Below are 27,666 nucleotides of genomic sequence, written 5' to 3' on the forward strand. Positions count from 1 at the left end.
ACTTTTTCAAGTGCCTATCTAGATATCTGTTACCGTTCCTGCCTCCAAAATCTCTGGCAACACATTCCAGTGTAAATGGGATATGTCAAGGAGCCAGTATTTCAAATCCACACATCTTTGTAGTAAGATGTGGAAAAAAAATTGGAAATTCAAAAAACCTCCATGCTAGAGAAATGCTTTGGCCTTTATTACAAAGAGGTCTCATTGTTCTCCTGGGTCCTGGTTTCCCTTTCTGCAGCTTTATAGAGTTCTGGTTACAGTGAATTTATTGAATTAGAACTGGCATTACACTATTTTGAACTGTGGAAGCTGCTGATACCCTATAAAACATTACTACCTGTGATGTTGAACAGTCATCAAGTTGACCAGCTTTTCTACTTTTTGTGTAAATATTTGACTTTGCACAGAATTAAATTATATTAATTACATCCACCCTGTCGTTTGTCCAATTAAATGAGTACATGTATGCATTACTAGCCCTCTCTGAGAGAGGCTATGGCTCATCCCTCCTTGTAACTGTTATGCCCAAGCATTCATGCACACATTTTTTTTCTTGTTTTGCATTTTCTGTTTGGGCATTGAGTAAATCTACTATTGTGATGTAGCCATTCTTTGTGGCATTCTTTTTTGCAGCTAACAGGAATATATGATAATATTATAATAGAACATGAAGTACTGATCTAATAGTAATAGCCTATCTTCTATTTGTAGCTCAATGGTTTTAAATTGGGTTCATGTATGTTCAGTCCTTTTCAAACGGAGAAATTTCAAACTCTTCTCAATATTAACTAATGTGAATCAAGACAGAATACTGATTGCATTTAAGTGGGAGAGTTTTACAAATCAGGGCAAGCCACAGCAGCATGACATTCATAAATCATGACCAGATTTTGGCTCTTTGGGGTTTTGAAATTTGATAACCTGTTACAGAATCCTTTGAGAAATAAATGACTGAATGACAAGATAGATGTTATTATCCTTGAGCCATTCCTTTGGCTCAAGGATGACTTGCTTTCACTCCAGCCATGCTTATTTTGAGGTGACTCATGAGACTGGTGTTGGGCTGATGGATTTTACTAGTTTGGTAGATGTGAAACGCCTACATGAGGCTTCAGTGTACTCCTGATGCATGCACTGAAGAGTCTACATTCCATCCCAAATGCTCTTTCTCCAATTCCAATGGTTATAGGCCAGGAATTCCCAAGAGTTAGTAGGATGTTGAGCTTTTTCAAAGATAATATCTTTGGGTCTTCTTTTGTCCACCTGGTACTCTTGCTTTGGGATTAAGTCATTGTCCTTATAAATGACATATACTCTCCAACAGATCAGTGCAAGTACACTTAGGATCTTAAAACAAGAACTGTTGGTCTTAGAGAGGTCACTGATACTGATTTACCTTCTAAATAGATTCAGAGAATTTTGCCGAGGTAGTATAGTGCACCTCTGCATTGACTGGAGGTGTTTGTTAATGCACAGAGTACAACAGCACAAAAACAGGCTTTTCAGTCCATCTAGTCTATGCCAAACTGATCTTCTGCCTATTCCTATTTACCTGCATCTGGATCATATCCCTCCAAACCACACACCCTATCCATGTACCTATCCAAACTTCTCTTAAATATTAAGTTAACCCACATCAACCATTTCCACTGGAAATTTGTTCCACACTTGCACCACCCTCTAAGTGAAGAAGTTTCCTCTCAGATTTGCCTAAATATTTCATCTTTCACCCTAAACCTATGACCTCTAGGTCTTCCAACCTTGGGGAAAAAAGTCTGCTTGCAAGTCCCAACAACATTCTCAAAATCTTTTCTGCTTTTCCATCTTATATTTTTCCTGTAGGTTGGTGATCAGAGCTGCAGACAATACTCCAAATTAAGCTTCACCAACATCTTATACAATTTCAATATAACATCCAAATGGCTGTACTCAATACTTTGATTTGTGAAGGCCAGTGTGTCCAAAGCTCTCTTTAGTATCCTATTTGTGACACCACTTTCAAGGAATTATGGATCTGTATTTCCAGATCCCTCTGATGTCAATCTCCTCAGTGCCCTACTCTTCAGTAAGTAAATCTTACAGTGGTTTTTCCTCCCAGGGTGCAACACCTCACACTTCTCTGCATTAAATTCCATTTAGCAATTTTAGCCTATTTGTTCCAGCTAGTGCTGATCCTGCTGCAAGCTTTAATAGCTTTCCTCACTGTCCACTACCCTCCAGTCTTGGTGTCATCAGCATAGTCACTGATTCCGTTTACTACTTTATCATCCAGATCATTGATATAGATGATAAACAACAATGGACCTAGCACTGATCCCTGTGGCCCACCACTAATCGGCAGCCTCCAGGCAGAGAGGCAACCATCTGTTACCACTTTTTGGCTTCTCCCCTGAAGCCAATGTGTCCCCTGAGTCCTCCTGGGATATGGGTTGTGATCCATGTTTCTTGGGTCTCCTTGTGACCTTTATTTTCAAAATGCAACTTTGAATGTTGATAGGTGACTTTTGTATTGCCACTGCTTCTGGGAACAAGTTGATGAATTATTTGAATCTTGGACTCTGAAATGCATATATGCAAGCTTTGTCTGCACATGAGTTACTGAGATCATGGTTACATTGGTTTTGGAGTGGAGTTGAAAGTTTCCCACAAGTCTGTAGATTAGTTTCACTCTGAAGGAAGGTTTGTTGAAGATGAGTTAAAGCCCTGGTGAGGAAAGCTTAAAGTTATCAGAGCAATACTGCAGCATTGTTTGATACTGGACAATAATCTGTTGTAGACATTAGTTAGGATCACAGTTTGCTTTCGATCATGAATCAAAGCTAAAGTTTAGTTATTATTCCACCATACATGGAAAAAGGTCAACAAAACAGTGTTCCTCCAGGGCCAAGGTATAAAATGCACTCAGCATACTGCACTGCTAATAGCACAAATAGCACATATGGTTACAATTGCAGAAAAATTTGCATCACAAAGAAAAAATATATAGTTAAAGTCCTTGAGTGCTTGTCTGCAGATTGATGGTTATGTCTTGGTCCAGCATGTTCTTACACTGAGCACTGGAGGGCAGCAGTGATGGGAAGAGCCAGCCCCCACCCAGTCCGGATTCCAGCACGCCCACAGAGGGATCTGCTCTCTCCCACTCTGCCTCCAGCGTCTCTTCCCAGGGTGACCCCGCAGTGAGAGCCCAGTCCTCACCACAACCGAGGAAGCAGCTCCCCACTATCGGTCTCGTCAATGAAGCAGCGAGCCAGACTTGCAGTATTCTACGTTACTTGTGTTCATCAGGGTCTTGTGATCGCAATACAAACATCCAAGACACTCACTTGCATCATGCACCATCTTGATGCAACAACAGTACACAACAAGTGCAGGCGACAACACAACAATATGTCGCAATAATTCCAGCTCCATTGCTACCAAGCGGACTTCAGTTGAAGACAATTTCTGCAGGCAGCTGAATTTATCAGTTTTGCAGTATTTTATTTTTGGTTAAACAAATGCCTTGGAACACAAGTAATACAGATATTTTAATGGACAGCATCCATTGGAGCACTGGAGGTAAAAAGTGATTGGGAGACATCCTTCAAAGCCTGATTTACTTGCAGAATGCAAAATGATAAAACTAGGCAGTTAAAAATGTTTCTTCCTTTCAAAGTTCAAAGTAATTGTTATTATCAAAGTACAGATATGTCACTGTATATAACCCAGAGATTCATTTTCTTGTGGGCATACTCCACAAATCTATAGAGTAAAAACTACATCAGAATCAGTGAAAAGCTGTCTAACTATGGCATTCAATCAGAGTACAAAAGACAACAGACTGTACAAATACAAAAGCAAGAAACAACAACAACAACAGCAATAAATAAATAAATACATAAACAAACAAACAATATATACCAAGAACATGAGATGAAGAGTCCTTGAAAGTGAGTCCCTTAGTTGTGGGAAAATTTCAATGATGGAGTGAGTCAAGTTATCCTCTGGTTCAAGAGCCTGGTGATTGAGGAGTAGTAACTGTTCCTAAACCTGGTGGTGTAAGTCCTGAGGCTCTCAAATGAGTTTATATGGCTTCACAAGCTGCAGTATAAAAAGAAAGATATTTTTCTGCATGGGCAGCTTACTGAATATCTGCCTGATTCATCCAAACCAGAAAATGAATCAGAAATGCTCAATCATATCAACAATTTTAATAAAACTTCACAATCCTTGCTTTGAATACAACAACTCAGTACCTAGTCTCTATCATAATTTGGTTAACTGGACCAATTTGACAGTGAAAATAGTTTAATTTCATACCAACTTGAGAAACAATGATAAAGTTGCTTGAAAATACTTAAGATAGTCTCCTTGATTAAATTCCATTTTGTGTTGTTATTATCTTGTTTCTTCCTATTCCAGATCATAAAATATGAAAATTGGAAATGCTGGAATCACTGAGGAGATCCCACTCTCCCCTTCTAGGCACTCCACCTCCCTTATTTGATTCCATGCTCCAACCTCCTGTCGGATTTCATCATCCAAAGATCTTTGTTGCCTCCACCTTTCACCTACCAGCTTCCATTGCTATTTCACTGTTCTTCCTTCATCTGCTTATCACTCCTCTCCCCAGCAGCTACCTATCACATGCTAGCTCTTGCTGCAGCCCCTCCCTTCATCTTTATATGCTATCTCCTCTCTTTTTTTTAGTCTACTTGAAGGGCTTTGACTTAAAACTGTGACTGTCATTTCCTCCACAGATATTGCCTGACCTACTAAATGCCTCTAAAATTTTGCTTTTTGCTCCAAATTCTGCCATCTTCAATCTCTTGTGTCACCATTCAGCAGATCGGGCAGCATCTGTTGTAAGAGAAGCATAATTAATATTTCAGCATTAAGACCCTTAGCAAAACAGTTCTAAGGAAAAATGAATCACTTGAGCTATTACCAACAATAAAATTAAGAGCAATATTTCTGGTTCATATTTTGGACATCAAGTGATCCATTGAGATGAGGTACATTCCTTAAACCATCTGTATTATTGTCAACTGAAGTAAAACAATGCATCAGCTTCTTGCTAGCAGCGATATTTTAGCGGTTTAGCTCTTTTTCCAGTGCTTGAGGCCAATAGGTACAAAATGAATTTACAGGAATTTTGAACCCAGTAATATTCTCTGGATACCAAAATTAATATCCGGAGCAGCTGAATACAGGGACTAATCATAATGTGCACAATTCTGCACCTTTTTGATTATGCCATTCACATTCTTCAGGGAGCAATACAATTTATGATGTATTCATTGGCTGCTGCTGTACTTGTGGTTAACAATAATTTTATTTTGCATTGTATTTTTGACAGTAAAATGTGCTCGATTTGATATGAAATTATTGCAATCTCTATAGAAAAATACTCTTCGCTTTTGAAAAAATGCTATATTATATGGTATGTATTTTTCATGCAGTATTTTTAACTGTTGAAACTTCAAAAAGAATTCTTTCACCCTTTTGGTAGATTATGGGTGATGGTTCATGTTTGACCAGCCCATTGTGACAATAGTTATCAACATCTAATGTAGATATATATGAGTATAATATCGTATCACTCTTTGGTACCAAAGTAATTTGCCTATACATGTTTATTATAGTAAATCGGAATGAAAAATATTACGGCATATAAATTGCTTGAGGTGATGGATTATTGTCAAGGTGTTTAAATTGTTTTTACATCTACTAGTTTCCCTTATCACTGTTAATATTTTTTCTTCAATATCTCTGTAGAACTTAGTGTTATGTTAATTTTAAACACACTTGGCTAATTTTTATCTACTTATCTAATTGAGACACAAGATAAAACTCAATACATAATTCTAAAATGACTTATTTAATAGAAATATGTATTTATGAGCATTGAAAACTTTTCATTGTTATACTTATATTTTATTTCTTTACCTTAAAGTAATGTACTGTTTTATGTTGACCTGTTGCTATCATTTCACCATAACTTAGTGATGAATCTTAAAAATGTATGGGTTAGTCATGATTCTTTTAAAAAAAAATCTAACTTTTATAGGTACCAAGGTCAAGTTAGTCTCTAGTGAGTGGAAAATATCAGAGGGAAGTCTGTTTGGAAAAGTTGTGGAAAACTGCCAGAAAGCCTTTAGCAAAAGCATGGAAGGAAGTTTTAGAAAAGCTATGCAGAAGGAGGTCATTTAGATTTAATTCTGCATCAGCTGATTCACTTTTAACTCACTCCTCCCACCCACAACACTTACCCCGTATCCCTGTATTTTTTTTCTCCAACAGATATTTATCCAATTCTTTTTGAAGTATACTACTGAATATGTTTGCATCACCTTGTGCAGCAGTGCATTACAAATCTCCATGAAATGTGGAAGACAATAAGTATTGCAATACTGTATAAGATATTTTGAATAAACCTTGGAGTCTTGAGAGAGCAAATGACACTATTCTCCTCCCTCTTAGGTATTGTGAAATGATTTCCACTATAGCAGTTCTTCTGTAGCCAATTTGTTCTCGGAATTGAGCCCTTTTAATATTCATCCATTGTCATTGTTGTTCCTTTTCGCACCTTGTGGCACACCGGGCGGCATTCTTAATGCTGTTTCCTTAGCATTTCTCTGTTTTTTTTAAACAAGACCGAATTGCTAGCTTTACACTCAACCCAGCTGTATTATTATAAGGCAGCAATTCCATGAAATTGTGATTTTTGTCTTTACGTACACACTACAAAAGTTCGTAGGAAACTATATTTCCCTATCAATATACTCATTGTAAATATCTAACAGCTAATTAACTGCACACCTGTAGGATCCAATATTCATCACATCTTAATTCAAACAGGTATGACATATCCTTTATAAGGTCACATTAGTTCTTTCTGATCAGATGATAATTTTAAAAGTGTTCAGTCATTCTATCCAAGATTCTAAGCAAAGACTAATTTTCCAACAAAATGGCTTTAAGCCAACTTGTGTGTGATTTGTGGCTCTGTCCTTGCCCTTTTTAGAAAGGGGAGTGTGAATAATGTTTTAAAATATAAAGAATATTTTTTGCTTCATAAGACATTGGAAGATTATAATTACTCATCTGCGTAATTCTCATCTGCCTCCTTTTATATTCTGGAAAATCATCCTGTTTTTGAGATATGACACTTATTAGTGCTATAGTTTAGAATCAGAATCAGATTTATTATCACTGGCATATGTTGTAAAATTGTTTTGCAGCAACAGTATTTCGTAGTACATAATATAACTATGAATTACACTTTAAAAAAATATTTATATATAAAAAGAAAACTAAGTAGTGCAAAAAGAGAAAGTAATAATACCAAGGTAGTGTTTATGGGTTCATTGTCCATTCAAAAATCTAGATTGTGCAGGGGAAGAAGATGTTCCTGAAACATTGGGTGTGTGTCTTCAGGCTCCTGTATCTCTTTCTTGATGGTAACAGTGAGAAGAGGGCATGTTCTGGGTGATAGGGATTCCTTATTGATGAATGCTGCTGTTTTAAGGCATCATTTTTGAAGGTGTCCTGGATGCTGGGGAGGCTCGTGCCCATGATGGAGCTGTCAGAGCTTACAAATTATTTCAGCTTCTTCAGAATCTGTGCAATCATCCATCCATACCAGACAGTGATGCAACCATTTAGAATGCTCTCCACGGTACATCTAATGAAATATAGCTGCTGCTGTGCCTTCTTTGTAATTGCAATAATATGCTGGGCCCAAGGTAGATCCTCAGGGATGATGACACCCAGCTTCTTGAAACTGCTGACCATTTCCACTTCTGAACCCTCAATGAGGACTGGTGTACCTTTCCTCGGCTTCCCCTTCCTGAAGTTCACGATCAATGCCTTGGTCTTATTGACGCTGAGTGCAAAGTTGTTGCTGCGACACCACTGATCTATCTTGCTCCTGTGTGCCATCTCATCACCATCTGACATTCTGCCATTAATAGCTGTGCCGTCAGCAAACTTGTTTGAGCTGTGTATGATAGTGTTGAAAGCTGAGCTCTAGTTAATAGACAACTGACTGATGTAGGTGTTGCTATTGTCCAGGTGCTTTCATTATAGCTTTCATCTATGTTTTGTTTTCGCTAATTTTAGAGAATCTTAGTCCTTGATTTAGTATTAATTTGCTTGGGATATTTGACATGATTTTAAACAAATTCTTATGCAAGGTAATGATCCAAAATGGTTGCCATTATCGAAATTTCAGTTTGCAGAGTTGAATTAGACACACATGAGTTGTTACATTTACCAGTGACAAATTAGGGCAGGACTTGCACAGGAAATGGTTGGGCCCTGGACAGTATCAAGTCAAGTCAACTTTTATTGTCATTTCGACCATAACTGCTGGTACAGTGCATAGTAAAAATGAGATAACGTTTTTCAGGACCATCAGTGATATGAAACAGAGAGACTAAAGGCTGCAGGTACATATTTTGTTGAAAATGACAATCCAGGTAGACGGCAGTGAAGAAGGCATTTGGCATGCTTGCCTCCATTGGTCATGTTATTGAGTACAGGAGTTGGGATATTTTGTTAGAGCTGTATAAGACATTGGTAAGATTTGTAGTAAAGTTCTGATTATCATGCCAAAGAATGGATGTGATTAAACTGGAATGGATACTAAAGAGACTTACCCAGATATTACCAGGAATGGATTGTTTGATTTGTAAGCAGAGGCTGGATAGGCTAACAGTTTTGTTCCTAGAGCACAGCAGGGTGAGGAGTAACTTTACAGAGGTTTATAAAATCATGAGACGCTAAGATAGGTGAATAGCCACTCTTCCCCAGGGTTATGGGAGTCCAAAACTAGAGGACATAATTTGTAAAGTGAGGGGGAAGAGACTTAGGAATCTGAACTTTTACCACAGACAGGGTGGTGGGTATATGGAGCAAGCTGTCAGAGAAAGTGATAGAAGTGGGTACAATTACAACATTTAAACAGCATTAGAGCAGGGATAGGAAAGGCTTGGAATGATATGGGCTAAATATAAGCAAATTTGGCTGGACAACTTGGTCGGCATGGATCAGCCACGGTGAAATGATGGAGCAGACTCGAGGGCCCAAATAGCCTGTCTTATGGCGTAGACAAGTTGAGCCAAAGGGCATATTTTCCATGCTGACTCTGACTCCACAGTACCTCTCGAGTAGACTTGATATTTAATTTGATTTTGACTTTTTTTAATAGAATAATAAAAATGTTAAAAATTTCTGTTCATAATCCACTTCTATAGCTCAAATTATCTGTTGTCACTTTTTACACCCTTGCCAGTCAAGGATCAGTGCAAACTTAGGCATTTTTGGGTATCTTTTCCCTCCGTTTCTTTTCACTTTAGTTGACTACAGCTGTTTACTATTGCACATTTATCATATTTATACTTTGTGGTCCAATGGATTGTATTAAAGAAGCAAGTTTTTAAAAAAGTTTACGTTCCTGAGCAGCAGATAAGGAAAGAAAATTGCTGAAAATCCATGTCTGAATCAGCCCATTCAAGAGTTTTTCATAAGTTTGCAACTCTAAGTACCACCAACTTTCAAATAAAGTAGTTGACGTTCTATACTTAAATCGTAACTATTAACTTGTGTTGCATTCTATTAATGCCCCTTTCTTCTGTTGCCGTAATAGCTCATTTTCACTTAGAGAACCTCTCTAGCATTGCGATTGGAGTCATTTTTGTGGATCTGATTGAAAGAAGAACATGACTATGTTTGTCATTGTGTGATTACAGCACCTTGTGTCCAGTCAAATTCTGCTATTGATCAGTATACTAAAGCTCAATTTTAAAGCTGGAAAACATTTACACTGAAGATTTATGTATATCTTCAGTGAATAGTCTAATTGTCGACTGTGCACGTTGAGATATTTCTGCTATTATTAAGTCTTAAATTATTAACCTGTTACTTGCTCATAGCACATTATTGATAGATTTATATGTAGTCTGATTGAAAGTTTTCACATCTTTTAAATAAAATGTCAGTGACTTACTGTATGTTTACTCTTTAAATATCTTAACTGTTCAGGGTTTCTTATACAACAAATTCTGGGCTACTGAATTAATATAGCTGTGCAATGTTTATTTTGTTAGATATTTGCTTAATTAAAACTGAAATAGTTACTTAATTTTCATTCAGTACCAGACACTCTTTTCCAGTAATTTCAAGGTGAGCTTCTTTGAGAGAATATGCTCCTCCTGAATCGCTTGTGTTTATGTACTTGACACAATTTTTTTTTCTACGAAGATATTCATAGATGGTTTTATTTCATTTCCGAGTCACAACTCTTTGCAGGTATATATTCTAAATATTTTTTCCATTGAGGATTGATGAGGATTGATGTGGATTCCTAACTGGAGGAATGAGAAGCACAGTTGCCTAATTTCCAACACTACTTCCTCTTATGGCAGTTGCAGCAAATGTTAGATCAATAAAAATGTATTTTTTTCCATTTAATCTCTGGGTCATAATCAACAATGAAGTTGGGAGTTTTTGATCCACTTCTGACACCTTATAAGCTATTTCTGTTACATCTAATGTAATTTATGAAGGTATTGAATGAGCCCACTAGGTTCAATGATACTCTTCATTTGTTCTTGCAGCCGTCTGACCCAGGTGTACATTGACTGAATAACAGCCTATTTTGCCCATTGCCAGTGTATCATTTTATTTCCTCCCAGTTTATTAAAAAAAATATTTACAGCAATTTCATATTTAAATGTCTGTTTATTATTGACATTAGAGCTTTTCAAAATAAAGCCTCCAAGCTTTTGTGTCCCAGTTATGGAATCAATGCCATAATTTCCATAGATGTCAGTGTTTGATGTTTCTGCATAAGCCTTTAATGGATTGTATTAAATGTATACAATTGAGACTATTTTCAATACATGATCAGATTTTATGAACTAATATTTGTGAATGTTTAAAAAAAGTTTTAACTGGCACTGTTGTATATTGCTTCTGCATTCTGATTTTTTTAAATGTACTTTTTTTTCCAGAGGATTTCCCTAATGGAACTTGGTTAGGTGATGAGAATAACCCTGAGATGCGAGTCAGGTCTCCTATTACACCAGCAGATATGCTACATGTTGCCACAAATTGCAGAACAGCTGAAAAAATGGCATTGACACTTTTGGATTACCTTTTTCATCGTGAAGTACAAGCTGTATCCAATCTCTCAGGGCAAGGGAAACATGGCAAAAAGCAGCTGGATCCTCTAATGATCTACGGAATTAGATGTATGCATAATGACATTTATTTGTACATAATCTGTGAAAATGTTACTTTTGTTGTTATAGTTACTTACCTTTAAATTTATTCAGCGGAAGTGAAGTACAGTATTTCATGCCAAGTTTTTGTTAACATTTCAACATATATTTAATGTACAGAATGTTAGCAACTATGTTTACAGCAGTACAAAGAATGAATTATTTGTTATCAACATAATTTAAGTGTCTTATAAGTGTGAAGGACCATTTGCTGTGATAAGTAGCTGTATTGCTCTAGATATTGTTATTGTTTATATCTATTAATCAAATAGATGAAAACTGAAAGAAAGAAAGCTGTTTGGCTTTAAATGATTTCAGAAAATTTATGTTAATCTGCAACCTGCTGAAATATTGTCCTAATTGGCAATTCCTGTGTGGTAGAGTTTAAAAAAAATAGTTGTCTTCTTGTCTTGCCTATTAACTGGAATCATCATATTTCATGTGGATGTTAAAGATGTCTTAGCAATTTTCAAGAAAAAAGCAGGGGTTTCTTGTACAGTTTATTATTCAACCAACACAGAAGTGGATAACAGGTTCACTTATCAGATTTCAATTTGTTGGATCTTGCTGCATTAAAACAAATTGGTTTCAATGTGATTTGGGCATTGAGATTATGAAAGGGAATATTTAGATTCAAATCTTTTTTGTTTTTCATTTAATTCTTTAAGTAAGGTGCAATGTAATTAAATCATCTTATGTAAAGTGCCTATTTTAGACATTACCAATGGCGGTTGATAAAAACCTGCCTTAGTATCGAGAAGATGGAATGGGTTCAAATTTCATGGGTAAATAACACCAAGGATGCTTGTACCTGTGCAATTAAGTCTCAAATGTCAATTGTCCACCAATTGGATTTTGTGGACAGCATGCTTTTCCCAGAACTAAGCAACTGGAGAATCTTTGACAGTATATCTTATACATCCAAATCTCTGGATTGAATATTCTTGAGAGACGATTGAGCAGCAGCAATTTGTTAGATTTGTTTCTGTCCACGGGATTTCCATTGGTTTTAGCATGCCAAACCTTAAACAAAATGCAACTGATTTAAGGTTTTGGACCTTTTTCATCTTTCTTGGAAGGATGTCTTAATGTTAGTTAAATTCCAGAAACAAAGCATCTGATTGATATAGATGTTGACAATATGATAGAACAACACTAACAATAAGTGCGTTATTAAATGAAGTTGATAGACAATATTAAGTTGTTCTAATTTCATACTACACATCAAGTACCAAATGACTGCATACTGTGGCCAGCATTTAAATATCCATTCTTATTCATGGGGTGAGCTGGCATGGTAGTTAAGATACTGCTCCAGTACCTACAATAGTGGGTCATTAATCCAAATGCGTGAAATTGAATTGCATCATGTTAGATGAGGTATTTAAATAAATCATCTTTTTATCAATGTTATTATGCAACTTTTCGAAGTAATTTTTGTTTTAGTGTGATTTTTGTTTGGGTCTGAAGGATAGAGCAAAAGATGGGTTGAAATTTACGTGCTTATGTGTGAAAATTGGTGATGATACTTTGCACTGATAGGGAGAAGGCAGGGGAGTGGGGATGACTGGAAGAAGATGATCAGCCCATGATTGAATGGCGGAGCAGACTCGATAGGCTAAATAGCCTACTTCTGCTCCTGTGTCTTATGGACTGATCAATTTTATGTCAAATTACAGGTTTTCATTTAACCCATACAATGTTTAATTTTCAACATCTTAACATTTGTAGGTCATCTTTTCCACAAATTTGGAATCTCTGAATCAGACTGGTATAGAATAAAACAGAGCATAGACTCTAAATGTCGAACAGCATGGCGCAGAAAACAGCGTGGGCAAAGCCTGGCAGTAAAAGGTTTTGCACGAAGGACACCTTTATCATCAGTAACAAATGGAGCAGGTAAGAGAAAAATTAGGTAAATTTTAGCTACTTATTGAAATAATTCCATAATATCTATGTTTTAGTACCATTTTTACATGAAGTTCTTAAGCGATTTTTCCTTGTGACTGTCTGACTTCCAATCTACCCATGCTATTAAGAATGACTTGATCGGAGACAGTTGCTATTCCTCCTAGTCTCCCTGTTGACAACATCGTGACTTTTACATCATCAGCAGAAAGAAAATAACTAAGTTGCTGTCAACTGCAAAGGAAATGTTAGTAATCAAGTCCGTGTTGGACTGATTTGAAGAACTCAATGGGTCAGGCAGCATCTTTGGAGGCAAAGAGATTTTGAGTTAAGACCCTGAATCAGGATTATAGAAGCGAACATGTTAAACCTTATAGATGGACTCCCAGTGCAAGTAGGGTGCACATATGAGAATGCAGGAAAGTCTTGCCAATTCTAAATGGCAATCCTCCAGTGATTCCTCCAGGACACTGCTCCGTGTATTGACAATCACAGGACTCCAATCCCCTATTCCACCATTGCTTCTCCCTGAGGAAAGACACTGCATGGCTGTGCTTGTCAGGATAAATACTGGATAGCAATCATGCAGTATAGGATGAGTGCGGGAATTTATTTGGTTATGACTGCAATGGCCTACAGTCTGGTTCATTGTTAGTTCTACTTCTGGTATCAAAGACCCACTATGCAGTTGGCCTGCAGACCCAAATATGTTGTAAAAAGTTGGATAGAAATTAATTAATTGTTTCCTTTTAGTGATTACCAAATACACAAAATCTAATATTATGTTTTTAGTAAAAGATATAACGTCTAAAACATACTAAATGGGATTTCTGTCATTAGAAACATAGAAAATAGGTGCAGGAGTAGGCCATTTGGCTCTTCGAGCCTGCACCGCCATTCCGTATGATCATGGCTGATCATCCAACTCAGAACCCTGTACCTGCTTTCTCTCCATACCCCCGATCCCTTTAGCCACAAGGGCTATATCTAACTTCCTCTTAAATATAGCCAATGAACCGGTCTCAACTGTTTCCTGTGGCAGAGAATTCCACAGATTCACCACTCTCTGTGTGAAGAAGTTTTTCCTCATCTCGGTCCTAAAAGGCTTCCCCTTTATCCTTAAACTGTGACCCCTCGTTCTGGACTTCCCCAACATCGGAAACAATCTTCCTGCATCTAGCCTGTCCAATCCCTTTAGAATTTTATACGTTTCAATAAGATCCCCCCTCAATCTTCTAAATTCTAGTGAGTATAAGCCTAGTTGATCCAATCTTTCTTCATATGAAAGTCCTACCATCCCAGGAATCAATCTGGTGAAGCTTCTCTGTACTCCCTCTATGGCAAGAATGTCTTTCCTCAGATTAGGGGACCAAAACTGCACACAATATTCTAGGTGCGGTCTCACCAAGGCCTTGTACAACTGCAGTAGAACCTCCCTGCTCCTGTACTCAAATCCTTTTGCTATGAATGCCAACATACCATTTGCCTTTTTCACCGCCTGCTGTACCTGCATGCCCACCTTCAATGACTGGTGTGCAATGACACCCAGGTCTTGTTGCAACTCCCCTTTTCCTAATCGGCCACCGTTCAGATAATAATCTGTTTCCCCGTTCTTGCAACCAAAGTGGATAACCTCACATTTATCCACATTAAATTGCATCTGCCATGAATTTGCCCACTCACCTAACCTATCCAAATCACCCTGCATCCTCTTAGCATCCTCCTCACAGCTAACACCGCCGCCCAGCTTCGTGTCATCCGCAAACTTGGAGATGCTGCATTTAATTCCCTCGTCTAAATCATTAATATATATTGTAAACAACTGGGGTCCCAGCACTGAGCCTTGCGGTACCCCACTAGTCACTGCCTGCCATTCTGAAAAGGTCCCGTTTACTCCCACTCTTTGCTTCCTGTCTGCCAACCAATTCTCTATCCACATCAATACCATACCCCCAATACCGTGTGCTTTAAGTTTGCACACTAATCTCCTGTGTGGGACCTTGTCAAAAGCCTTTTGAAAATCTAAATATACCACATCCATTGGCTCCCCCCTATCCACTCTACTAGTTACATCTTCAAAAAATTCTATAAGATTCGCCAGACATGATTTTCCTTTCACAAATCCATGCTGACTTTGTCCGATGATTTCACCTCTTTCCAAATGTGCTGTTATCACATCTTTGATAACCAACTCTAGCATTTTCCCCACCACCGATGTCAGACTCACCGGTCTATAATTCCCTGGTTTCTCTCTCCCTTTTTTAAAAAGTGGGGTTACATTAGCCACCCTCCAATCCTCAGGAACTAATCCAGAATCTAAGGAGTTTTGAAAAATTATCACCAGTGCATATTATATCACTAGTGCATATCACTATGTATATTAACTTGCTGAGGGGCAAGTAATGTTGAGGAAGAATCTAGTCTGCATTAGGAATTGGACAGATTAGGAGAATGGGCAAAGAAGTGGCAGATGGAATACAGTGTAGGGAAGTGTACAGTCATCAATGTTGGTAGAAGGAATAAAGGTGTAGCCTATTTTCTAAATGGGGAGAAAATTCTGAAATCAGTGATGCAGAGACTTTGGAGTTCTCATGCAGGAGTCCCTAAAGGTTAACTTTCAGGCTAAGTTCATGTCAGAAAGGCAAGTGTAATGTTAGCATTCATTTTGAGAATACTAGAATATAAGAGAAAGGATGTAATGCTGAAGCTTTATAAGGCATTGATCAGATTACGCTTGGAGTTTTGTGAGCAGTTTTGTTCCCTTTATCGAAGAAAGAATGTGCTGGCATTGGAGGGAACCTGGAGGAGGTTCACGAGAATGATTCTGGGAATGAAAGGAGTGTTTGATGGCTCTGGGCCTATACTCACTGGAGTTTAGAAGATTAAAATGTGCCAAATATTGAAAAGTTGCGATATAGTGGGCATGGAGAGGATAGTTCCTAAAGTGGGGGAGTCGAGGACTAAAAGCCACATCCTCAGATTAGAAGGATATCCTTTTAGAACAGAAGTGAGGAGGAATTTTTTCAGCCAGATGGTGGTATTCAGTGCCACAGATAGCTGTGTTGGCCACAGATAGCCAAGTCATTGTGTATATTTAAAGAGGAGGTTGATATGTTGTTGATTAATAAGCATGTCAAAGGTTACTGGGCGAATACAGTAGAATGGGGTTGAGAGGGATAATAAATCAGCCATGATGGAATGGTGAAGCAGATTTGATGGACCAATTGACCTAATTCCGCTCCTATATCGTTTGGTTTTCTGTATTATCCAGCATCCTTTTGAATGCTGCAGTTGGATCTAATTCCACTGCCTGTCAGATTCTGATCATTTGATTCATAAAAATGTACTGATGTTAGTTTTAGTGTGTTTATTAGATATCTTTGTTATATGATCCTGTGTCCTTGACAGCTCTGCAAATGGGAACGGTTTCTGTCTACGCTATGTATACCCTTCATGATTTTAAACACAAGATACCTTTGCAGCTTCCTCTGTTCTCAGGAGAGTAACCATAGTTTTTCCAGTTTATCTACATAATTTATATCTGTTACCCCTGAAATTATTTTAGTACATCTCTTTTGCACCCTCTCTGATGCCTTTATATTTTTCCTAAAATTTAGCATCAACAAACTAAGCACTATTCAAGTGGTTAGACCTATGTTCATCATGACTTCCTTGCTCTTGTACTCTATTCCTCTATTTAAAAAACCAAGAATACCCAATAATTTCACCTGGTTAATTAACATTTCCTGCTAATAGCCATAAGTAGCTTCCAATTTCCCTGTTCTTGTACCCCATTATGACTGCCCCACTTGTTTATATTGTCTATTCTGATTCTTCCAACCAAGATGTTACACTTCACTTTTCACCACATTAAATTTCATCTGCTATATGACTGCCCATTCTACCAGGTTTCCATACCTTCTTAAAGCCCATTACTCTATGGCTCATTTTGTGGTTTTGTGTCATCTGCAAATATGAAATTGTACCCTTCAAGTTATAGTATATTAAGGACAACAATAGTGTGATTGTGTTAAGTCAAACATTCACGAAGACAAATAATGTTGTTAAAACTCAACATTATTTGTAAAGCAACTTTGTATTTAAAGTGAAGCATTTGACTATTCAACCATCTTTTTTAAGTAGATGATGTGGTAGAAAACAGTACTAAACAGTTAATCACAAACAAGAGAAAATCTCCAGCATATTGTGTGTGTGTGTGTGTTGCTAAACAGTTAATCTGTGAAAAGGCATTAAAATAGACTGGAAGTTATTAATGGCTTTATTCTATTCGTCTCATTATCAGTTTTAAGAAAGAAATAGTTTTCTTCACTAGTTGTGCAAAGATCTGGGGAAAAAATTATTAGAGAAGCTGAATGATGCCTTGTATACTTCTGAACCAGCAATTATTTTATGAAAGGTGATATTTGAAATATTAAAGATGGACAAGTAAGGACAGATGGAACCTTGCTTTGATATTTCATTTAATAACACTGGCACTCCATTAAGTGCTGTGTTAGTTGCAGCTTAGATGATCATTTTCAATATTTGAACTAAGTTTTAAAACATATGATTCAGCAATTCTCCAACCGATTCTTTCTTAAAGATGTGAAATTGGATGTGTATTAGTTTCCTTACTACAGAAAGTAATGTTGAAAATCCATTTGACATTTAAATTTGTACTTGAGAAAATGCAAAATACTAAAGTGTCAGGCGTACAAATGATCTTGTTCACATATGAAATGATACTACTTATTTCATCCCACATGAATTTGAACACTGTTTTGCTTTGTTGAAGATGGAATGCAGGAATCAGTGCCATCATCAGGAGATTTGCAGCAAAACCAAGCCCAAACATTGCACTATGCATTGGCAAATGCTCAGCAAGTTCATATCCATCGCATTGGAGAGGACGGACAGGTTCAACAAGTAGTGAGTATTGTCAGGCTATACCACAGTAAAACTTATAAATGATAAGATAGATTCTACCAATCCTTATCAGACCAATCACTTGGCATTTCAGTGCTGTGGTCTTATATTTGATCTGTTGCTCCTTGAATTTCGGCAATCCACTGAGAAAGTGCAAAATAAGTGACACAATTCCCCAGGCTAAATAGATTTCCATCTCTGGGTTTTAGACAAATATAAGAACATCACTGATCATCACTTGTGATCTTTAAAGTTCTTTTGATTTTAGATGGTTCATTTAGATTGGAAAGTCATCTTGTCAATTCAGTGTTTACTTTATTGAAAATTAATTAACAGGATTCAGAATCACAATGACACATGGACAGCTGGCGTTGCAAATCACATAGATGGGAGCATTTCAATCATAAAGAGAGGTTAATTGATTGAGAAACTGGACAAAACTGACAGATTGTTGTTAAATGTGATGTCATTGAATCACTTTGGACCTTAATAGGAGCGAACAAGATTGCAAAGCTAGATGTGGTGGAAGCCAAAAGATGGTCCATTGTATGTAGATTATTAAAAAGATCATGATGGCATAATGGGAAAGTAATTAGAAATGCTGGCCTTTATATTCAGAGAACTGGCATTCAAGTGGATGGAAACTATGGTGCAGGTATCCAAAGCTATAATTCAAGTGGTCAAACACTCAGAGAGATCCCATGTGTTTTTTTTAAGGACATCCAATTGAATATGCACTATTATGCCAGGAACCTGTTGTGTTCCTACTGCTGCTGCTCGGTGCTGTGCTGAAGACCTGGTGTGAACCTTGCTTTCCATTGTTGCTCTTGAGGCATCTCCTTCACATGGTTAATTTCTAGCAGTTGGTGGGGTCCAAAGGATCCAGGTATTTTTTTAAGCATATGAAGCAGTCACTGCCAGTCCCCAGTTATGCCCAGAGCCTGACACTTCAGTGCTGAGCAGTTGTATTGCATCGTTTGCCCCAGCATGTTTAACACCAGTCCTTGTAAGTAACCAGGGGTGATTTATTACTAGAGGAGAGTCATGTTCCTAGCACAAAACCTCACAGCAATGGATCTCTCATAATAGTGGTTTGTTCTACAAGCCTCCAAGAGGCAATTTTCCAACACACCAGTGTGTAGTAAAATGAAAGGCATGGACTTCTGCTCGGTTACTGGTACAGCAACAGTATCCCATTTTAATATTGAATCTACTAGTACTCTGATACTTGGGAACACAACCTATCTGCTAACTGAAGTACCAGTACAGAAAGAAGCTAATTCTTCAGTTTTAGTAGTCTAGAGCTTGAAGTCAGAGTCTGGTCTTTCAAGAGTTAGTTGTCTGCAGATGGTGAGAGAACTCTGAAACACTCCTTAGGATACATCCAATCAACTCTTAATTTTAAATCCAAAATTGATCCATTTATGTTAACCAAAGCTATTAAAGATTTAAATGGTGAAGAATCTGTTACAGATCAGACATGTTAGAATTGGCTCAGCAGGATAAGAAACCAACTTGTATTTCTAAGTTCCAAATCAGTTAAGCAGTAGCCTTGAATTGAGCATTACTGGGAATACTGCCATTTACTATCCAAATTAAATTGTCATTTCAAAGGATGTTGCTGGTTTTCATTTGTACCATGAATGGCATTTGATCAAATGGACAGTTTATTGAAGGAATGCTAGGGAATTTTCAAGTTATGTTTTCCAAAAACTGAAATTCCCAGAATTGGCGTCTTAACTTGTACCAATCTAGACATTGTTCATAACCTTAAATTAATTTAATTTTGATTTATTTATTCTTTTAGTATTTCTCCTATTTTAAGCAATTAATGCCTGAGGTATTTTATGAATCAGTAATACTTTTTCTCATCCTTCGTCGTGTCTTTTCTGTCTACTGGCTGTACAGGGGCACCTGCATATTGCACAGGTACCACAGGGGGAGCAAGTACAAATCACTCAGGATAGTGAGGTAAGGCTGCAGAGAAAATCTTATGATTTATGTGATCACTTTTCTCCAAGATCTTTAATTTGACCTCATTGCTAAACCCCAAAAATATAGGTAATGAATGTTGTTTACAATAACGTTCATGAGGACTATCTGCAGGTGTTGTTGACAGATTGGTGTATATATAACAATTATACTCTTAGTATTGGTGTTAGGTATGGTCTTGGGTATTCTCTGTGGCACTGGCATACATGAGGTTTATTGATTTTTATGGGTCACAGTATGATTCACAGTGGAGTGATTTTTACTTAATATTTGAATGTGCTAAAGGTTATCATGATATATTTTAAACTGATGAAATTCTATAGTATCTCCTTGACTGGGCATAATTACACTATTTTAATATTCTTCTGTTTGAGGCACGGAATAGTAGGCATTGTACGGAATCTGTATAATATTCAGTTCACATGACTTCAGTGTTTGGCATCATTGCTGATTGTAATGGAATCACACGCACAGTATATGAGTCATGTTGGACATCTCTTTTTCACAGATCTACTTCAGAATCAGAGTCAAAATCAGAATCAGGATTAATATAACTGGCATATATTGTGAAATTTGTTGCTTTGCAACAGCAGTACAGTGCAATACATAATAAAACACTAAATTACAGTAAGAAATATATTAAGTTATTAAGTTGTGCAGAAACAGATGGAGAACAAATAGTGTGGTTATATAAATGAATTAATTGTCCATTCAGAAATCAATGGTGGACGGGAAGAAGCTGTTTCAAAAATGTGTACTGTGTGTCTTCATGCTCCTGAACCACCTCTTTGATGGTAGCAATGAGAAGAGGGCATACCCAGGTGATGGGGTCTTTAAAGATGGATACTGCCTTTTTTTGAGGCATCGCCTTTTGAGATACCCTTGATGCTTGGGAGGCTAATGCCCATGATGGAGCTGGCTGAATTTGTAACTCTGCAGCTTCTTCTGATCCTATGCAATGGCCCCTCCATATCAGATGGTGATACAACCAGTTAGAATGCTCTCCATGGTTCATCTGAAGAAATTTGCTAGTGTCTTTGGTGACATACCCAATCCTTTCAAACTTGGAACGAAATATAGCCTCTGTTGCGTCTTCTTTGTAATTGCATCAATATGTTGTGCCCAGGAAGATTGTCAGGGATGCTGACGCCCAGAAATTTGAAACTGCTCACTCTTTCTACTGCTGATTCCTCAATGAGGACTGGTGTGTGTTCCCTCAACTTTTCCTTACTTAAGTCCACAGTCAATTCATTGGTCTTTCTGACACAGGGTGCAAGGGTCCTATTTTGTTTCATGTTTGAATGTTTTAAGGATCAATGGTTTCTATATAACTTTCTTTTATATATGTGTTTGAAGTACAGGGCCTGGAATACACATTAATGCTGTCAGATAGTTTATCAGACAATAAGTGTACAAAATAATAATAAGCACATTACACTAAGTTAGGGATCGAATGCTCACAGAAGGACTTTTATGAAGTCAATGAGCTAGTGTTTCTGCTAATTAGGTATATTTACTTGCATCACTATATATTTCTGTAGAAGTGATAACAATGACTTGTTATACCAGTATGGGAATGATTGTTATATTTAACTGGGCCAAATTTATATTACAGCACAATCCCTGTCAGGAGCTCTCAGTGCTTTGTAACTGTACCCTCAGTTTAGCTGATATTTTCCACTGTCACTTTCCTTTATCTCATGCTAAGTTATAAGACATTTTACTAGTCACTGTAAAGACTAATACATGAAGTAAAACTGCATTTTAATTCAGTTCATGTTTATATGTTCACTTCTTCTTTTACATATTATTGCAGTTTTTTACGTTGTGGTAGATAGGAAATTATTTTGTATCATTTCAAAAAGTGTGTGACTCTTATAAGTTAAAGTAATTTGAATTCTTCATCCACCAGGTAATGATTATTCTAACTTTGAAATTAATTGCAATTATAATTGCTGAAATAATATTCTTTTGTGATGCTTGATGGAGCAGTAATTGTACATTTTATGATGGTATTTATTTAATTTTGCTTTCATTTTATTTGATAGAATTTCTATTGTTGATGAGTTTTAATTCAGTAAAGTTCCTTCTTCTAGTGGGTGTCTACAGATTTCCTTCATTACTATTTCACAAAATACTTAAATATTACAGATGATGGCTACTTTTTCAACTTTTACAAACATAATTGTATCATCTGTGGTTCCCCTCTTTGTTTCTTTCTCTCCCACTCTCTCTCTCTCTCCCCCTCTCCCCAACCTATCATTATTTTGGTATTATCAAACTACCACCAGTTTTAGTACATAAATTGAAATCAAAAATGGAAAATACAGTGCAAAATCTTTTTAATTAAATTACTTCATATGGATATATTCCTTCTTAAATATATTCCAAAGTTCCTTCTCGTTTTTATTTATTTTTACCCTATTATAGCCAGAGGCTGCTAATGGGACAAGCTCTCCCTAGCTATTAAATGTTCCCAATGGTGTGTGACTCAAATAACATCTGACAACCAAGTCTAGATCCAAGCCTTCACATGTGACTTAGGTTGGTGGAATTGTTCTACTGACAGGAGAAGATGGAAAGGTAGGTTACTGGCACCTTAAAACCAGTCGCTTCAGGCAGATGGGGCTCGTCAGCCGCGGTTGGCAGCTCATTTAGAAGAAGGAATACTCTGATCTCAAACCTCCGCTGCCTTGCAGCTAAATTCGCTCACCGAGAAGGCTTCAGGAGTAAACTCTGAGGGAAAAATAAAAGCTGAGGTCCCTGAGGCAGTCCTATGTGGAGTTCAGTGTTGACTGGCAACTCCTGTGATGCAGCTGGTACCAGATTGTATCTGTCTCTGCTGTTCCTTTGGGTTCAACAGATGCGTGGAGAGGGGGAGCTTGCTACATGGGCAACAGATTGCTCTCCATATCGTACTGCCCAGGCTTGAGTATCTGGACAGCTAAGATGCAACGTCCATTGTCAATCTGACTGACAGAGGCCTCATTTACTCATACAAGTAGCAGCTTTTGTCAGGGTTGTCTCTTGCTCAGTAATTCCACACATTTGATTTGAAAGTTTTACATTACTAGAAGGCTCTGTAGACTTACTAGTTGGTTATCGTAGTTGTAACTAATATTTTTGTCTCTGAGAACCCAAGGAAAATATGTATTTTTTAAATACAGTGGATTTTGGTTTTCTGGGCCATTGGTTAACTGGGGCAGCCATTTATTTGGAACAACTCTTAAAGAACAAATACTAATTGAGAAAAGGAATCTATAACTATTAGGAACTTGTGCACAATTTTATAGTACTGTAGGGGTATTGGTAATATATATTTTTTTTCTCTGATTAAAATTATGTGACAGACAATTTAGATTTGGTTTGGAGATTGCACTTGCTCCTCTTCAGTGGAATGAGAATCAGGTTTATTATCTCTGTCTTATATATTGTGAAATTTGTTGTTTTGCTAAAAAACAAAATAATTATAAATTACAAAATAAATAATGCACATAAAAAGGAATGATGAGGTGTTCATGGACCAGATGACAGAGTGGTTGAATCAGTATCCTGTACTTCCTCCCTGATGGTAATCCTGGATAGTGAGAGACCTTAATGCTTGATGCTGCTTTCTGGAAGATGTCCTCCATATTGGGGAGGGTTGTGCTTATGATGGAGCTGACTGAGTCAGTAATGTTCTTCAGCTGATTCTGTGCTGGCCAGGCTGTGAGACAGTCAGCCAGAATGCTCTTCACAGTATATCTGTAGAAATTTGCAAGAATCTTTGGTGACGTAGGAAACATCCTCAAACTCCTAATGAAGTAGTACTTCTGGTACGTCTTCTTAATGACTGTTTTGGGCCTAGGGCAGATCCTCAGGTATGTTGACCCAGGAGACTGGAAGCTGCTCATTCTTTTCACACTGACCTCTCAATGAGGTTTGGTGTCTGTTCCCCAGCTCCCCCTTCCTGAAGTCCACAGTCAATTCCTTAGTTTTGCTGATATTGTTTCTTAATCAACTGATCTACCTTACTCATGTAGGGTAGATTCTTGTTACCATCTGTGATTTTACCAACAACAGTGGTGTCATTTGTGAATTTATAAATGCTGTTTGAACTGTGCTTAGAATGAAGAGAGAATAGCATCCTTGATCTGCACCAGGTGTTGATTGTCAGCAAGGAGATGTTATCACCAATCCATTTTGACTGTTGTCTGATGAGGAAGTTGAGGATCCAATTGCAAGGGGAAGTACAGAGCCCACTTTAGAAGCTTCGTGATTAATGTTGAGGGGATGATGGAACTTAACACCAAGCTGTAATCAATAAATGGCAGCCTGACATGTTTTGCTTTTGTCTGGATGCCCTAAACTTGACTGAGGAGCCAGTGAGATTGTGTTCATTATTGACCTGTGTGACAAAGTAAAATTCAGTATGTCCAGGTCATTGCACAGGCAGAAGTTAATTCTAGCCATAATCAACCTCTCAAAGCACTTCATTATGGCAGATGTGAGTGCAGCAAGGTAGCCTCCCTTGCTCTTCTTGGACACTGGTATGATTGATGCCCCTGTGAAATAGCTGGTCACCTTAGACCACAGTGAGAAGTTGAGGGTGTTTTTGAATGCTCCAGTGAGTTGGTCAGCACAGGTTTTTAAGTACGTACCCGGCCAAGTACAGCATCAGGGCCTGATACCTTGCAAGGGTTCACCCTCTTGAAGGATATTCAGGCATTGGCCGTAACAGAGATCACAGGGTCATTGAATGTTGTGGGGATTTGTGAAGATGTAGTATTATTCTCCCTTTCAAATTGCGCATAAAATGTGCTGAGCTCATCGGAGAGTGAAACATCACTGTCATTTATGCTGAAAGATTTTGCATTATAGAAAATAATGGTAATCAAACCCTGGCACAACTGTCGTGCATCCATGTGCCTCTGAGGTTTCACATGGTTTCGCCTTTTCGCTCTCATGAAGGCCTTCTGTAGGTCTTACCTGGATTTCTTGTAGGCTTCTGAATCACTGTTCTTGAATGCCACAGATCTAACCCTCAGCAGATTGTGAATCTCCTGATTCATCCAGAGTTTCTGGTTTGGGTATGTTAATTGTGTTTTCGAAGGCACACGCTGATCCACACAGGTCTTGTTGATGGCTTTGGCATATTCACTCAGATCCAAAAATGAGTCCTTGAATATGGTCTAGTCCACTGATTCAGAGCGGTCCTGTAAACACACCCCTGCCCCTTTCGCAGTCCTCACTACTGATGCTGCAGTCTTCAGTCTCTGTTTGCTGGGAAAGGAAGTACAGCCAGATGTTGCTCAGCCTACTGAGTTCCTGCAGCAGATTGTTTATTGCTTCAGATTTCGACATCTGTAGTCTCCTGTGGCTACATTTATCTGCTTGTCATACTGCCAGATTTATCCCTCTGCTTCCAGCTCCAATTCCTTAAAAACTATGTTCTATTTGCAAACTCACAAATAATTCCTCCATTGCCTTCATCTGAATCTTTACAGTGAAGGCATTCTTGTCCCTCAGTAAATTGCTGCCATTGATAGCAATTTTCTCTCTAGGAAAGTAAAATGTTTTGGCTTCAGTCATATTTACCCTTAATTTAGCTCTGTACTTTCTGTGCTCTATATTCTAGGTGTTGAAATGAATGAGGGGGGCTTATTAAGATTCTGTTGGAGCTGTGAGTGACAAGACTTTGGATCCTGATGGACTTTACATTCGCTTCTTGAAAAAAGTAGCTAATGACAGAGTTGATGCACTGGTTTTAATTTTTCAAAAATACTAGTTTTGGGAAAAGTTCAAATAATTGGAAAATAGCAACATAAACTTTGTTCAGAAAAAAGAGCAAGATAAAATAAAGGAAACTGCAATTCAACTAGCTTAATATCTGGTAGGGATATGTTAGTGGCTATAATTTAAATCGGGTTGTTTTTATGAAAGGAAATTAATTTGATTATTTTTAAAAATTGTTATGGATAAAGTGGCCAGCTGGTGGCGTAGTGGCATCATTGCTGGACTTCGGAGTGAAGGCTCCTGAGTTCGAATCCAGCCGGCTCCCGTGCACACTTTCCATCCGTGCTGGGTTGAGCGTCGAGCTAGCAACTAACTCGGCCTTGTAAAAATAAGAAAGCCTGCTAAAAAAAAAAACGCCGTCACAACGTCGTCCCGATGTCTCCACCCAGAGTTAAGGGCTTTCTTATTCTTGTTCTTCTTCTGCTATGGATAAAGAGAACCACTGAGTGTACAATTAGATTTCTCAAAGACATTTGATCAGTTGCTTCTGTGATTATTGTGAAAATGTAAATTCGTAGTGTAAGATAACATAAGTGTCAATAGAAAATTAGTTCGCAACCAGGAAACAGTAAATAGACAATAGGTGCAGAAGTAGACCATTCGGCCCTTCGAGCCTGCACCACCATTTTGAGATCGTGGCTGATCAACTATTATCAATACCCAGTTCCTGCCTTGTCCCCATATCCCTTGATTCCCCTATCCATAAGATACCTATCTAGCTCCTTCTTGAAAGCATCCAGAGAATTGGCCTCCACTACCTTCCAAGGCAGTGCATTCCAGACCCCCACAACTCTCTGGGAGAAGAAGTTTTTCCTTAACTCTGTCCTAAATGACCTACCCCTTATTCTCAAACCATGCCCTCTGGTACTGGACTCTCCCAGCATCTGGAACATATTTCCTGCCTCTATCTTGTCCAATCCCTTAATAATCTTATATATTTCAATCAGATCCCCTCTCAATCTCCTTAATTCCAGCGTGTACGTCCAGTCTCTCTAACCTCTCTGCGTAAGACAGTCCAGACATCCCAGGAATTAACCTCGTGAATCTACGCTGCACTTCCTCTACAGCCAGGATGTCCTTCCTTAACCCTGGAGACCAAAACTGTATACAATACTCCAGGTGTGGTCTCACCAGGGCTCTGTACAAATGCAAAAGGATTTCCTTGCTCTTGTACTCAATTCCCTTTGTAATAAAGGCCAACATTCCATTAGCCTTCTTCACTGCCTGCTGCACTTGCTCATTCACCTTCAGTGACTGATGAACAAGGACTCCTAGATCTCTTTGTATTTCTCCCTTACCTAACTCTACACCGTTCAGATAATAATCTGCCTTCCTGTTCTTACTCCCAAAGTGGATAACCTCACACTTATTCACATTAAACATCATCTGCCAAGTATCTGCCCACTCACCCAGCCTATCCAAGTCACCCTGAATTCTCCTAACATCCTCATCACATGTCACACTGCCACCCAGCTTAGTATCATCAGCAAATTTGCTGATGTTATTCTCAATGCCTTCATCTAAATTGTTGACGTAAAATAGCTTTTTCAATGGTTGACAAGAAGCAATGAGTGGTGTGCCGCAAGGCTTAGAGCTGGGGTTTCTACTTCTTACTATTTATATAGATGACTTGGATGAAGGAATGGAAAGTTTTGTTGCTAAATGTTGATGACATAAAGATAGGTAGGAAAATATCTCAAGAGACCCATCCTGAGGAAGGGTCTCGGCTTGAAAGATCGACTTTTTAACTCTCCATAGATGTTGCCTGACCTGCTAGGTTCCACCAGCGTTTTGGGCG

The 27,666-nt window shown here is 37.9% G+C and overlaps 1 protein-coding gene across 8 annotated transcripts in view; it reads left to right on the forward strand.

Moving 5' to 3' along the window:
- Window positions 1-27,666, forward strand: part of banp (BTG3 associated nuclear protein) — a 172,504-nt gene that overhangs the window by 60,668 nt on the left and 84,170 nt on the right. For 5 of the 8 annotated variants that reach the window (XR_012101914.1, XM_073070167.1, XM_073070170.1 and 2 more), the window contains 4 exons: window positions 10,998-11,237; window positions 12,999-13,166; window positions 17,971-18,104; window positions 20,001-20,072. Coding sequence is in view for 7 of the 8 variants with exons in the window: in XM_073070167.1 (XP_072926268.1) it covers window positions 10,998-11,237; window positions 12,999-13,166; window positions 17,971-18,104; window positions 20,001-20,072 (614 nt within the window). In the remaining variant the exon portion in view is untranslated. The remainder of the gene's footprint in view (window positions 1-10,997; window positions 11,238-12,998; window positions 13,167-17,970; window positions 18,105-20,000; window positions 20,073-27,666) is intronic. The other 3 variants (XM_073070169.1, XM_073070171.1, XM_073070172.1) reach the window with 2 other exon arrangements.

This window comes from Hemitrygon akajei, chromosome 17, assembly GCF_048418815.1.
Source record: "Hemitrygon akajei chromosome 17, sHemAka1.3, whole genome shotgun sequence".
NCBI classification, from domain to species: Eukaryota; Metazoa; Chordata; class Chondrichthyes; order Myliobatiformes; family Dasyatidae; genus Hemitrygon; species Hemitrygon akajei.